This window comes from Anser cygnoides, chromosome 9 (genome assembly GCF_040182565.1).
Source record: "Anser cygnoides isolate HZ-2024a breed goose chromosome 9, Taihu_goose_T2T_genome, whole genome shotgun sequence".
In the NCBI taxonomy this organism is placed as follows: Eukaryota; Metazoa; Chordata; class Aves; order Anseriformes; family Anatidae; genus Anser; species Anser cygnoides.
In genome coordinates, this window is record NC_089881.1 from 3225292 (window position 1) to 3238179 (window position 12888).

Sequence of the window (12888 nt, forward strand, 5' to 3'; positions counted from 1 at the left end):
CTGAAGAAAAAAAAAGATGCGTTTAATGACTCACGTGTACACTTGATAATCTTGCACAATCAAAATGAGGATCTTGGAAACTGGAGTTGCAAAGTCTGCACAATATTTGGGGAAGCAGCATTTAAGTAACAGGATGACTCTTCTAGTGATATGTTTCAGTGTGAAACTATAGTGCCCCTAATGCTAATGGAGCTTGTTAAGTCCAATTATACATTGGGATTGGCAATCAGACAATTTTAGGTAATTAAAAAGGCAACGTCTACAGAAAAAAAAAAAGTTTGGTTTTGTTTTTGAAAGCAGAGGAGCCGCGTTGCTATACACACCTTATATTAGTGTATGAGATGGCCCCAAAGGGAAGACAAAGAGCCACTGAGAGAGAAAATACCCGGAGTCACTGGAGAAGCTTCAAATTTGCTTTGTGAATAAAACTGAAATTGGCTTATTCCATCAAATACTCTCTTTTGAAACGGGAGAGCACCCCTGGCTTCAGAATTTCTGCCTCGTGACCACTGAGAGACGTGGGCCTAACCTGGGTAACGCACTGCAGTCTTTGGAAAGAATTATCTTCATATTAACTCATTACAAGAAGAGAAATCCCAGAATTTGGCACAGAGGAAGGAAAATTAATAGAAAAAATATCTGTATCTTCTTACAAGCACATTCTGGAACATGGCACATCCTGGAAATATTAATTCACACTATTTATTTAAGCAAAAGCAAAAGATTTCTGACTGGCTGGGGACGGAACTTCCCTAATGCAGAACAGCTCAGATACCCAATAAAAAACAGTGCTCGGATTAAAATATTAGAAGGTCTAGGTAAAAATGACTTCATCTTGGTGAGACTGTGACATGAAATCACCCAAGCTTAATTGATCATTTCCTGAACTCGGCCCTGTCTGGTCCCTCACCACTCCAGCCGAAAAATGAGTTTCCTGCAGAGGCATCGCGGGGAGCCTCAGAACAGGAGGGGACACTGCGCTCGTGCTGGGGACAGGAGGAGCATATCCCAAGGGGCTGGATCTCCTGGGACAGCAGGAACCCGTACGACAGCCGAGTGCTGCTGGAGGCTGCACGCCCCCGCACTGGGCAGCTCTGCGGCTGCCTCACTGCTGCTGCGAGGGACAGCGCCTGGGGAGGCTCCGGGAGCTCGCACGGTGCTTTGATGTCAGAAACCAGCCAGCCTGATTTCAGAAACCTGCAGCCAAGCTGCTCCACTCTACCCACAAGCATATTCCTGCCTTCCTCTCATATAACACAGGCTGAAGCATAGAGCGGGCATTTTCTCCACTTTCCCATACTTTTGGAGTGTGTGAGTGTTTCACAGAAAATGCAGAGGTTTCCCTCAGTGGTTTTGGTTTGAATAAAAGTCATGTCAATGAAGGACGAAGAAGCCTCCTGCCATACAGCTGGCCCCTTCCTGCTAACTGTGGATCCAACACCCGCTTCATGAGGTGCTGCCGACAGAAGCCTGGGTTTGTATGTGCTCCCAGCCACTACAGGTAGTGACGGGGGGTAAATTCACAGTTAGGAGAAGGGCAGCAGCAAAGTTTACTTGGGAAAGAGCAGGGCTTTTAGGAAATGCCTCCCTGGCGTCAGTTGGAAGAAATGAGAGGATTGACGGGGCCACACAGGGCCACCCTGTCAGCTTGCGGGTGAGGAGGGCTGCACCCAGTGGGGCGAGTTGTTCCCCTCCTGGGGAGGGGATGGGCCCAGCCCCTCTGCTTCATCAGTTAGCCAAGCCACAAGCCTTGAACGGCTTTCACTAGCCCGTCCCTGCTAAGGGCCATGCTGGTGGCGTTTCCAGAAGTAATTTCGAGGTCTGCGTTCACGGAGGCCTCGCTCCCACCACACACAGCCTCGCCCCGATCCTGCGACGCGGTCACGGGGCTGCTTCCCACAGGCGAAGGCGGTGGAAACCCTGGCTGTTTGGGAACGTGCCCAGTTGCGTTTGGGAACACCGCTTTGTCATGTAACACACCGGCAGCCAACAAACGCCACGGCGCTGGAGGTGGCGCGACGGCCGGGGCAGGGCGCGACGCCCGGGCCCGGACCCGCTCCCGGTGCACCCACCGGGGGCCACCCCCTGCACCGTGCCGCTGGTGCTGCCGCTGCCGCTGGTGCTGCTCCGCCCGGGGGCGGGCCGTGGGCGGAGCGGGGCGGAGCGGGGCGCGGAGCGGAGCGGGGCGCGGAGGCGAGCGGAGCTTTGCGCGCCCGCGGAGACCCCAGCGCGCTCGGCAGCGCCTCCCGCCGCCGCGGCACCATGTGGCAGCCGGCCACGGAGCGCCTGCAGGTAGGCGGCGGGGCCGGCGGAGCATCCCCCGCCCGCGGCAACGGGACACTTGGCTGCAACTTCTCCCCCGGCCCGGAGAGGCTGGGAACGGGGGGCGCGGCGGGGCTGCCCCGTTCCCGGTGCCCGTTGTCCCCCGGTGCGGGCTCCGAGGGGTCGGGGCACGGGGATCGCGGCCTCGGCGCTGCTGCCCCGCTGGGTCCGCGCAGCCCCGCGGCTGGAGCGGGGTCCTGGGGGAGCGGGGTCCCCGAGGGCCGGGTGTCGCCCCCAAATGTGCGGGTCCCAAAGGGTCGGGGAGCTCCGGCCCCCCCCAGCCGGGGTGCTGGCCCCGGTTCTCTGCGTTTTTTTTTTTTTTTTTTTTTTTAATGTATGCTTTTATGCAGATTTGCATGTAAATAAACTCAGGGTGAAATTTGAGACAGGCAGACGGCGAGAAGAAATCCAACTCACTTTGTAGTTCCACTGTGTTGACTTCGTTAGTTTCCAGAGCAAGTGTCTGCTGAGAGAGAAGCGGGCATTTTAAGCAAGAACCAGCAGTCTTACTTAGCTGGGTGCCAATGAAAGGTTTTTATGGCTTTTGCGACTGAAATTGAGAGTTTGCTTTGATACCATCAAGCAGAAAATTCAGAGGTTTGGGTTGAGTTGATACTAAAGCCACACTGAGCAGATCTTCGAGCATGAATCCCCCCAGCCAGGAACAGGAATAGTTATTTTTCTCAAAAAGGCATACTTTTCTCTAGGATGAGGAGCTTGGTTTGTAGTTGATTGGAACAATAGTTTGTGGGTTCCAGGACAAATATTATTGTGTAAATTCTTACGATGTAAATGTTATGAACCTTATGTAATATTATTATGTAAATGCATTATTATTTGTTTGTTTCCCCTGTGTGAGCCAGAAACATGCGGGTACCAAAGGCAAGCAGCGCGATCACCTGTGTTATGGTGATCCTGGGCCCGGTGCTGAGGCTGGGGCACCTGTTCCACCTGCCCTCCGGTGGGACCGTGCCCCTGGCTGGGCTTGTGGCCCGGGATGCTGTGGGGGAAGGACCCGAGGCGAGGCTGCACCCAGCACTTGGGGCACAAAGAGCAGCGGAGGGAGGGGAGGAGAAGGGGAAGGCTGAGGTTAGCAGCGGTGTGCAGGTCTGGATCATATGGATGTGTCCTGTTCTTGGATTTCGGTTTAAAGCTAAGATACTAATGTAACAAGCAGGTGATGCTGCCTAGGAGAGCATGAAAGGCTAATTAGAATCAAGTGCTTATGTGATGCAGAACAAAGTTGTGAGTGTAACCTTACTCAGCTTCCTTAGGCGCGTGCGTTCCGCTGCAGTCCGCTACAGCCCGCAGGGATTAAGTTATCAAATCCTGCACCCATGCAGGCGTCTCTCCCTCGGGAGCGCATGGAGAAGACCACGTGCTGCAGGGAACCTGGGCTGCCTGAAGGGGGGACATGCACCTCGCTTACCTGTTGCAGTGAGATTGAGGTGCAGGGGAGGCTGTGCTCTTGGGAGGCAGCCGGGAGCCCCGAACTGCTCAGCAGTGGCCACTGATCTTCTGCAACGTACTGTTGGTTGCCTCTAGCTGGAGCCTCCAGGCATCCTGAGTCTCTCAAGATGCTGAGTCTGTAACTGTGGTTCTTGCTACTGGGAGTTGCTGGGGAAGCGTATTAAGAGCTGTAGGTGCTGTCAAAAACAAGCCAGAGGGATCCAAACCTCCAGAATTAAATGACATTTTGACTTGTGCTAGTTACTGGACTGAGAAGGGGAAAGCTTTGAAAAAGCCCCAAGAAGCCATTAGTAGTTCTGCGTTCACATGAGGTTAAATAAAAATGTAGTGAACAGTGGGCAAAATGAATGCGGTGAGCACCACCAAGGAGGAAGGCTGCTCTGAGTCACTGGGATGCAATCACCTAATTAAAAGTTGGATTCTAAGCTGTATACACACAAGCCAGAGTTGCGTTGGCAATAGATTATCTAATATTCCCAACTTTTTTTCTTTTTAAAATTTGAGACGTGGTCATTTTTAAGTAGCCTGATCTCTGTGTTTGTCTCCAAGAACCACCACACGTTGTGCATCACCAGCCTGGCCAGAGCTGCTGGCAGCGCTGCCTGGCCCTCCTACGGGGAGCTTGTGCAAAGCAATAAATACATGTTTTTTTCCCTTCTTTCCATGTAAACATCATAATCCAGTTTCAGGTGTCCCGTGTCCCCTTGTCCCAGGCTCCCTGTCTCCTGCCACCCAGCTGCTGTGAAACAAATCTCGGTGCCACCAGGGTACCGTGAGGGGGGCCCCAGCTCGTCCCTGGTGCTTCCTCGTGGCATGGGTGGGAGGGTGCTGGGCATGGGGTTTGGGCTGCAGCAGGGGAGACTTCGGCTACTGGGGCACTGGGTAGAGTCGATCATGTCTTGTGGTCTCTGTTCACATGTTCTGCAGTTACGTGCCAGTCATGCCAAGATGCAGCAGTGTTTGGGGGATGTATATGGCAGGTTGCAGCTCCATCTTTTGTAGGTTCTCCTTCAAGCTGATGTATGGGTGCAGAGAGCACGGAGCTGGGCTTTCACGAGTTGTATGTGGTGTCATTGTGACTCAGATGCATCTTGCGTCAGTTTCCAGCTGTGCCAAAGTGCAGGTCTGTTATTAGTCCGTGCTGTAGCTATGTGCTAAGTAAAACGGCAGTGAAAATATTTTCATCTTTCTGCATATTTCTTTTGGCCTAGTTTAGTAAGAGACTGTGAGCCGACTTTGGAAGTGGCTGCCTGCTGTCCTGGGTCAGCCCTGCCCTCCTTGCTGAGGACAGCTACGTGTGGTTAACTGAGAAGGGCACGCTCATGGCAGCATGCAGACACCTGCCTCCTTCTGGGAAGGGTGCAGTGGTTGTCTATTGCTTGTGGGTCTCCTTTTCTCAGTCCCACCCGGTGAGCAACAGGGCTGCATGTTCCTGGTCTGTGGCTGATCACGTAGAAGCTGCTGTTGTTCCGAATGTGCTCAGTCCTGTCAAGTTTCAGTTTGTGCTGAAGTTTTTGGCTTTGGCTGTGCGTGTACAAAAATCCCAGCAGACTCCCAGTGTAGTTCCCAATGGAATTAAATGGATTGGAAGAATAAGCAAGAGAAACGTAAATATCAAGGTTTCTGGAATTTCCTTGAAAATACAATACCACTTTTTCTTCTTTGTTCCTTCCCCTTCTGCCATTCTTTTACCTATAGCAATATCTCGGCTGCGTGCATTTTCTCTAAAGTCCGTGGGACTGTTACTTATGTGGGACACTGCAGGGCCAGGACGCTGCCCGAGTATACCATAGGGATCAGCCGCTCTGGTGTGGTACGTAAGAAGGTTGTGATTTTACAGGTAATACAGGCATTAGCATTTCCATGCTCAGTGTAAAAGGGATGATCTTTGTGTCTCTTTTGAAAACTTTTTCTGCTGTAATTTCTGCGGCAGCACTTCTTGTTTGTGTTCAACTAAATGCTGGTGAAAACAGAGGACTTGTGTGTGCCCTGCCTCTGTTGGGGTCCTCGCCGGGAGGTGCAGCACATATATAAGAGCTGGTCCACCGGTTGCGATCACTGGGCTCCAGCTGCGGGCGCCCTCTGCCCTTTGTGCATGGGTTTGATCGCACCATTTGTGGCAGAGTTTGTCGGTAGTCACAGGCAGTGCTGCCTGATTTTTGGCTTGATGTTTGCTGTGATGGCACTGGTTGAAATAAAGCCAAAACTCTTCTGAAGTCCGTATTTAAAACTAATTCCAAATGTACCCTCTGTGTCTGGTTTGGGACGGGAGGGTCGCAGCTGGGATTTCGGAGCTGCTGGCCACAGTGTTGCTCCCATGAGGGCTCTGAAGTGGTTTTTGAAAACAACCAAGGTCTTAGTGCAGTTCCATTTGCTTGTCTGTGAGATGACTGGTATTTGCTTTGAAACCTAAATTTTCCTGGAAGCTTGATGCCAGACATTGTTTCTAGATAATAAATCCCTGAGGGTGCATAGTTTCCAAGTTCAGGCTGTCCGTAAGCCCTGTTTATAAGTCTCCCTGCTTCTCCTAGCACGTGTGGGCAGAGGATCGCCGTGTCCAAATACATTTCCTTCAGGAGTGGGGGATGTGGCAGTGCTATAACCTCGAGCGTCCCTGTGTGGAGCTGCGCCGAGCTCTCATTGTGGAAATAGCTCTTGCTTCTGTCCTGTGCGTGGTACCGCTGGTGGGCTTTGAGAACTGGTGGTGCCTGCTGCCATCATCCCATGTTGCATCTCTGCCTTTTGGATGCTTTTCTTGGGCAAGTGGTTGCCCCTGGGTAATCAGTCCCTTGATTTCTGCCCCACGCTACTGGAGGGCAGCCAGAGTCCCCCCACCCGTGCAGTATGCTGCACAGGGCTTTCCAGTATTCAGAAAATATCCTCTACCACCTAGGGTAAACATCAAACACCTTTCCTGTGTCAGGAATACGGAAACTGTTCCCTGAAGAAAAGCCAGCTTTGAGCAAAGCGGTATGTGTGATGGCTTCAAGGTAATTGTGTTGTGGTGTGTGTGTCTCTGCCACTGGTTGTACGGCAACGTTTGTATCTGTTAGATGTAATGTGGTTTTAGGTGCTGTCAGTGCTTTCAAATCAACTTCTCATCTTGGTATTATATTTGTAGTGTTCCGATGCATGTCTACTGAAAATGCTCTATACAGTCAGTTGAAACAGTGTTTTTCGAATTTTTAACAGCATATGGAATAACTCCTCCTTAAAACCAACACAAACAGATTGCAAGTGTAAAGCATACAAACAGCTGTCTAGACAGAAACTGCTGCAAGACATGTATAGTGGGAGTGATACTACTACTGAACTCTGGTTTTATTAAATATTATGTCAGAAGGAAAAAGTGAAAAGTATTTGAAATTTAAGCTTATATCATGTGGATGCAAACGTCCAGAAAGTCTCTCAGCACAATGTTTTGGCATTATATAGCTACAGGATATTTTTCAAGGCATCAAAGTTTTTATGCCAGTTTGCTACTATGACTTTGCAGCAGTCAGAGATCTTTCAAACAAAGCTCAGTGAATTGCAGCAAGCTCATCTGGCACCACTTAGCCTGGGCAGTGCCTTTTTTCTACATTATTTATTCTTTGTAGAAAATGAATGGCTCTGGAAAAATGCTAATTTTGGGAAGCATTCTATGACCAAAAGAAAATCAAAATCAGTGACTGTTTTGTGGAAAGCCCTCTGGGAAATGATCTTAAGGGTTCGTTTAATAGTGTACTACCAGTTTCAGTTTATAAAGCTAACAGCCTATTTGATGACCAAGACAAATAAAAATAAATAATGAAAAAAAAATCAATGATTTCCTTGAGGAAAGGCAGTCAGCCCAAAGCATTCAGTCTAAATAGTTCAGGATTTTAACTGCCTGCTTTTTTTTTTTTTTCTTTCTGTTCCCCGATGGCAGCCAGTAGGACAGTCCATAGCAGCATTGCCATCACCTTCCATGGGTGGTCGTGTGTGCAGCAGGCAGGCCTTCAGCTGGGCGGCGGAGCCTCTGGCTGCAGGGGCTTTGTGCCTGGTTGGGGTGGTGGTGGTTCTGCCTGCCATCCGGCGTGCTGTGCAGGCAGGATGAGAGCCTGGCCTGGGCGCTCGTGGATGTGGAGCTGAAAAGTCCCTTCAAGCAATGTTTAATAGTTGCTTTCTTTTCCACGATGCTTTCATGTATAATAATTGAACTTACTTGCGCTTCAAATAATAGCTGGAAAGTTGCAGGTGACAGCAGTGTTAGTCTGCAGGGCTCTTCTTGATTAAGTGCATAAAAATCTTTGAGCAAAGATTTTAAATGTGGGTGATTGCAAAGTGTCTGTGAAAAGACTTAATGTGACCTTTCATGATTTGTTTTTCTCGCTGAAATACTGAAAATGCGGAGTAGCAAATACGAATCTTGATGCATAAAGTCTTTGGGGGATTAATTTTTTTAAAAAAAGTTGTTCTTCTGATACTTGATATCTCTTTATTTTAATGATAGCACTTCAACAAAATTGTACAGACTCAGAATGATAAAGTTGATTTCATTACAGTGACCCCTATCTTAGCAGTTCAGCAGTGGCTTCTGAAGCGTTGGTCGTTTTGAAGAACCTCCATGCCTGTTTTCACTGGCTGTGTTTAAATGGTAGCTGCTTTTAGCTGCTTTTCTGATGAACCAATTATTGTTGGTAATAGTTCCAGTGCAAATTCAGAAACTTAAAAATTTTGCCATTCTCACTGTTTGCTGCCTTTGTTCCCTCACAGGCCTCCCTCACCCCCATGCCAAGGGCCTCAAGTGAGGGGTTGAGGTCTGGGGCAGGCCCCAGGCCTTCTTTGGCTGTCCCACTCCACTCTTGCTGGTTAATGGCTGACCCTGCTTCCAGGCAGCCTTAACAGCCCTGTGTGTGACCCAGATCCCTGATGGGCTTCCTAATGACTGAGCTGAGCTGTGAGCACAGGTATCTCAGAGCCGTGGCACCGAAGTCACCAGCAATCTTGTGCTGTGCCCCTTCATGGCATTGGATCTGTGCCATTCCAGATGGTTTTCAAACGTCTCCTCATGTGAAAATATTTTCTCCAGATATATTTGATGGGAATTGCCAGGAACACTGCGAACAGATAGAAAGTTAATTAAATGTCCTGGAGCTCAGATTTGTGGCCGCTTCTTTCTTCCCGCTCCAGGCTCCCTCTGGGTTTCAGAGATGGATATTCCATACGTTTCGTGTCAAGTGTTCAGAATGACCCTGGAGTAAGTTTCCAAATATTCAGAACCTCCATCTGGGGCCGGGCTTTTCCAGAGAGCTTTTTACCTGGTGGACTGAGCTTTTCTGAAAACATGACCACTCATTCAGCGCCTGTAGAGAAGTGGTGTTCAGAAGTCTGGTCCCACTGGGGCAGTAGCTGCCCTGAAAATCTTGCAATGGGAGCTAGTCCAAGCTCCACTGGCGTCTGTACCAGCCTTCATGGGCCTGACTGGGTTTCAGGGCAGGGCAGCAATCCCACCTACTGGGCTGTTACACGGGATCCAGAAAGCTTGTATGGTCTCATTTAAAACAAACATTTCTCCACACTGTGGAACTTCTTCCTGAGAGTGGGCTGTGGTGCTGAGAGACAAAAGGTGTGGGCAGATGGAACCTTTCCTCTCTGTGTGGCTGCAGGAGGAGGCTCTGCATATCACGTCTTACTTGCTTGGTGGCTTTCCTGTAGCTGGAGATGAGCTTTCCTGCTGTCAGGATTAATGCTCGCTTTCTGAGCTGATGATGACACTGACCTGAAAACGGTATTGTTCCTTGGGGGAGAAATCACTCCCTCTAGTCTCTCGGATTAAAACAGAAAAACAAAAATTCTGTTGTTATTTATCAAACATGACCAGTCCAAATTAATATGCTGAATTTGGTTTCTAGTGTTATGTTGAGAGACATTTTTCTCAATTTTCCAGTGTTGCCTTCTGGAAACAAGACTGCCACCAGGAGGGTTGTGTCTGGGTGTGCTGGTTCTTGTGGCTCTGGTGTGGAGCTGGAGCACACCAAGACAAACAGCAAAAACATAAGGTTTCAAAAACAGGGTTTTAATCTTCCCCCCCCCCCCCCCCCCCCCCCCCCCCCCCCGATTTGAGACTTTTTAAAATAGAATCTTTTTCCCATTTTTAGCTTTTCCATCTGGAATTTATTCTTTTTTTCCCCCCAGTTTTTGACCAGAAAAGTTCTTTTTGGAAGCCCTGCCTGTAGCTCCCTGAGCTGCCTGGGGGTCGAGGCCTGGCACAAGCCTCCTCCCTGCCTCCCCACGCAGTGTGTCGGCAGAAGGCGGCAGAGAATTTCTTTCATCTTTCAGAAGACTGTCAGGGAAGAGTCAAAGCAAGGCCTGGAGAACAGATTTTGGTGGTGTGGTGCTTGGCAACTAGGGCTTTCAAAATGTCTCGTGGGCTGAGTGAAGTTTTCATGGGGTTGTGTGTGAGGGGACACAGGCAGTATTACTGTGGGGTACAAAGCAATTTGATACATTTCTCATACATAGATATTTAAAGATAGAGGTGAGACCCGACATAGAAGCACTTGGATGTACACGTGGAGTGTAAAGCGAGCTGTTTCTGTGATGCTTTCCAGGCTTGCATACTCCACAGTGTCCGTGTTGCTTTTAGTGTTACCAGTTCCAGCACTATTGAATGGTAGTAAATCAATTTAAATGTGAGGTGTTTTATTTTTCCTCAGTGTTTTGTTTTTTGTTTATAGTCCACAGGAATATTCCATGCTTGACTATAACTTTGAATCAACAAAAATTGTAGAGGCTTGAATTTTGTCCCAGTGCTTTTCAGGAGGAGGCTGTGCAGTGTGGATCTGTGCAGGCTTCAGTTTTCACAGCTGGGCTCTGTTGTTTGGGTTAGAATCAGAAGGAAGGATATTCTAAAAAATTTCACAGTGGTCTTCTCAACAGTTTGGCTGAAAGGGGCCATTGAGCTGCCAAGGACAGAGTTCGGGTCATTTCCTGGTAGCTGTCCAGTGGTGACTGGGCAGCCTGGTACAGGAGACAACCCCATCAGAAATACTGGGCTCACTGCAGGGTCTGGAGAGGTGGTCAGCCTTTCTGTGGGACAGAGCGAGCCTTGGACTGAGACAACTAACTTTCATAATCAAGGGTGAGGAAAAGCCCTGGCACTTCAGGACAGTATTCACTGAAGTTTTAATTAGTCACTGTTTAATTGTTTCTTCCCTGAAGTCACTCTCCTACATCCTCCTTATGACTGAGATGCTGACAAGTTTTGGGCACAAGTGGTGGAGCTCATCTGACTAAGGAGAGTCGTATCTGAAGAGATTGTGAGTTGCAAGCAACAGCTGAAATGAGTTAGAGAGCTCTTCTCCTGGAAAGAGCCATCCCACTGCTGCAGCTGAGGGATTTCACCCCGTGGCCGGACAGGCTCCCTCTGGTTTTCTGAGCCCAGGACAGGGCTGCAGCAGGTTGGAGTGGGGCAGTGGGGTGTGGGTAGGTGAACGTATCTCGGTATGTTTGTCAGCAAAACAGCAACAAGAGAGGCTTTGGACTAATGTGAAGTGCCTTATAGAGATGTGGAGCTGTTGGATGTGGGGGCAGCCGGATGTCCCCTTGGTGGGGAGCTGTCAGCAGCTGGGGCCAGAGGGGGCTGGGGGCTGTCACAGCCCAGAGCCCTGTCTGCAGAAACCTTGCACTGGCATAACTTGGTTCTGATTGGCTACGAGAAACACAAATATTGTTAAATGATTTTCAGAGGGCTGTTATGTTGTCTTTTCAATTTAGGATTTTTATTTCTCAACAGCAGGAGTTATTTGTGGCTGCTTACATGACATTAGAAAAATATCCATGTGCAGTGAGTGAGCAGCATTAACTGTGGAAATGTCCGTAACTGGTTTGTTCCGCAGTTTACTATGCCGGCTCTGAAAGCAACAGTCTGACCTTCAGTTCCTGTGTTATGGTTTGAGGGTTTTCTTACGTGTATGTGAAGCTTTCCAAGATAAATGAAGTGAATGTGGTTTGGCATTTAAATCACTGATGTTATATCAAGCTAGAGAATTTCAGAAACTGTTAATGTCTAAATAGATGTCACTTTGTTCATGTGGGGATAAACTTTGCTCCTGTCTATCTATATGCAGATCTCTTTTGGTCCAAATTCTGATCTTGGTAAGTTGGTATTAATCTAAGTGCTATTGCTAATGTCAGGGGAGCTGCTCTGGATTTCTTTTGCTCTGAAGAAACCTCATGTGTTTTTGGGAGTGTCCGAATTTTACCTGATTTTTTTTTTCTTTATTTTTAAGCAGATATATGTGACTGTGAAAAGATTTAACGTCTAAGCGAGCCAGACTGAACGTTTCTGTGTTACTCTTTTTGGAACGCGTTGTTACTGAGGTCATTCTTGACCAAGCCCTCGCTGTTTGGATAAGGGGCTGTTACGTATCCAACCGGAACGTCTGTGTCACGCTGCAGGCCTGGAGCCCGCTTGCTTTGGGGTGGAGGAGAAAAGCACTTTACAAAATATTTATGGAAGCATTAATAAACCTGGTGGTCACACGGCTTCTTCCCTTTGTGAGGGTAAGGGGAGTGCGGGTAGAGGACCCGTGGGTGCCATGCTGGGTCCCCAGGCGTAGGCTGGGAGCATCCTGGGCTCTTGGCCACCAACCTGGAGCCCTGCAGTGCCCACGGCCACCTTCTGCTGCAGCCTCCAGCCTTCCGTGGGCTGTGGCCTGACTTCAACAGATGTTTTTGAGATTTTGGTTGAAAAGTGTATTTCTCGTTTGTGAATGCAGTCTGTCTCTTATTCCTTTTCTTATTTTCATGTTTTCTCAAAAAAATGTAACGTTTGTTTCTTCAAAGGGTTTAAAATGCCTACTCCAGTTTTTGTTTTTTTCAGCATTTATCAGGAGCAACAAAAAATGTTTCTTATCCAGCAGCCGTCCTTACAGAGTTGAAATTAGAGAGCAGTCTGTCTTATCCTGGGGAAAACATCATTTCCAACATTTTCTTATTCTCAAATCCGTATGTAGCACAATAGGAAAGTGATGTCATATTGTTCCTTATAATTCCAAAATCTATCCGGTGTTTTTAAAATTTAATTAATTAATTTAATTTTTATTTTAAAATGCTTTCTGGGAAGTTTTT

At 48.4% G+C, this 12888-nt stretch overlaps 1 protein-coding gene across 1 annotated transcript in view; it reads left to right on the plus strand.

Moving 5' to 3' along the window:
* Positions 1-2133: 2133 nt before the first annotated feature.
* The window catches only part of PID1 (phosphotyrosine interaction domain containing 1), an 83787-nt gene continuing 73032 nt past the window's right edge, over positions 2134-12888 (plus strand). The window contains exon 1 of the mRNA XM_048062946.2: positions 2134-2292. Coding sequence (XP_047918903.1) covers positions 2263-2292 — 30 coding nt within the window. The 5' untranslated portion in view covers positions 2134-2262. The remainder of the gene's footprint in view (positions 2293-12888) is intronic.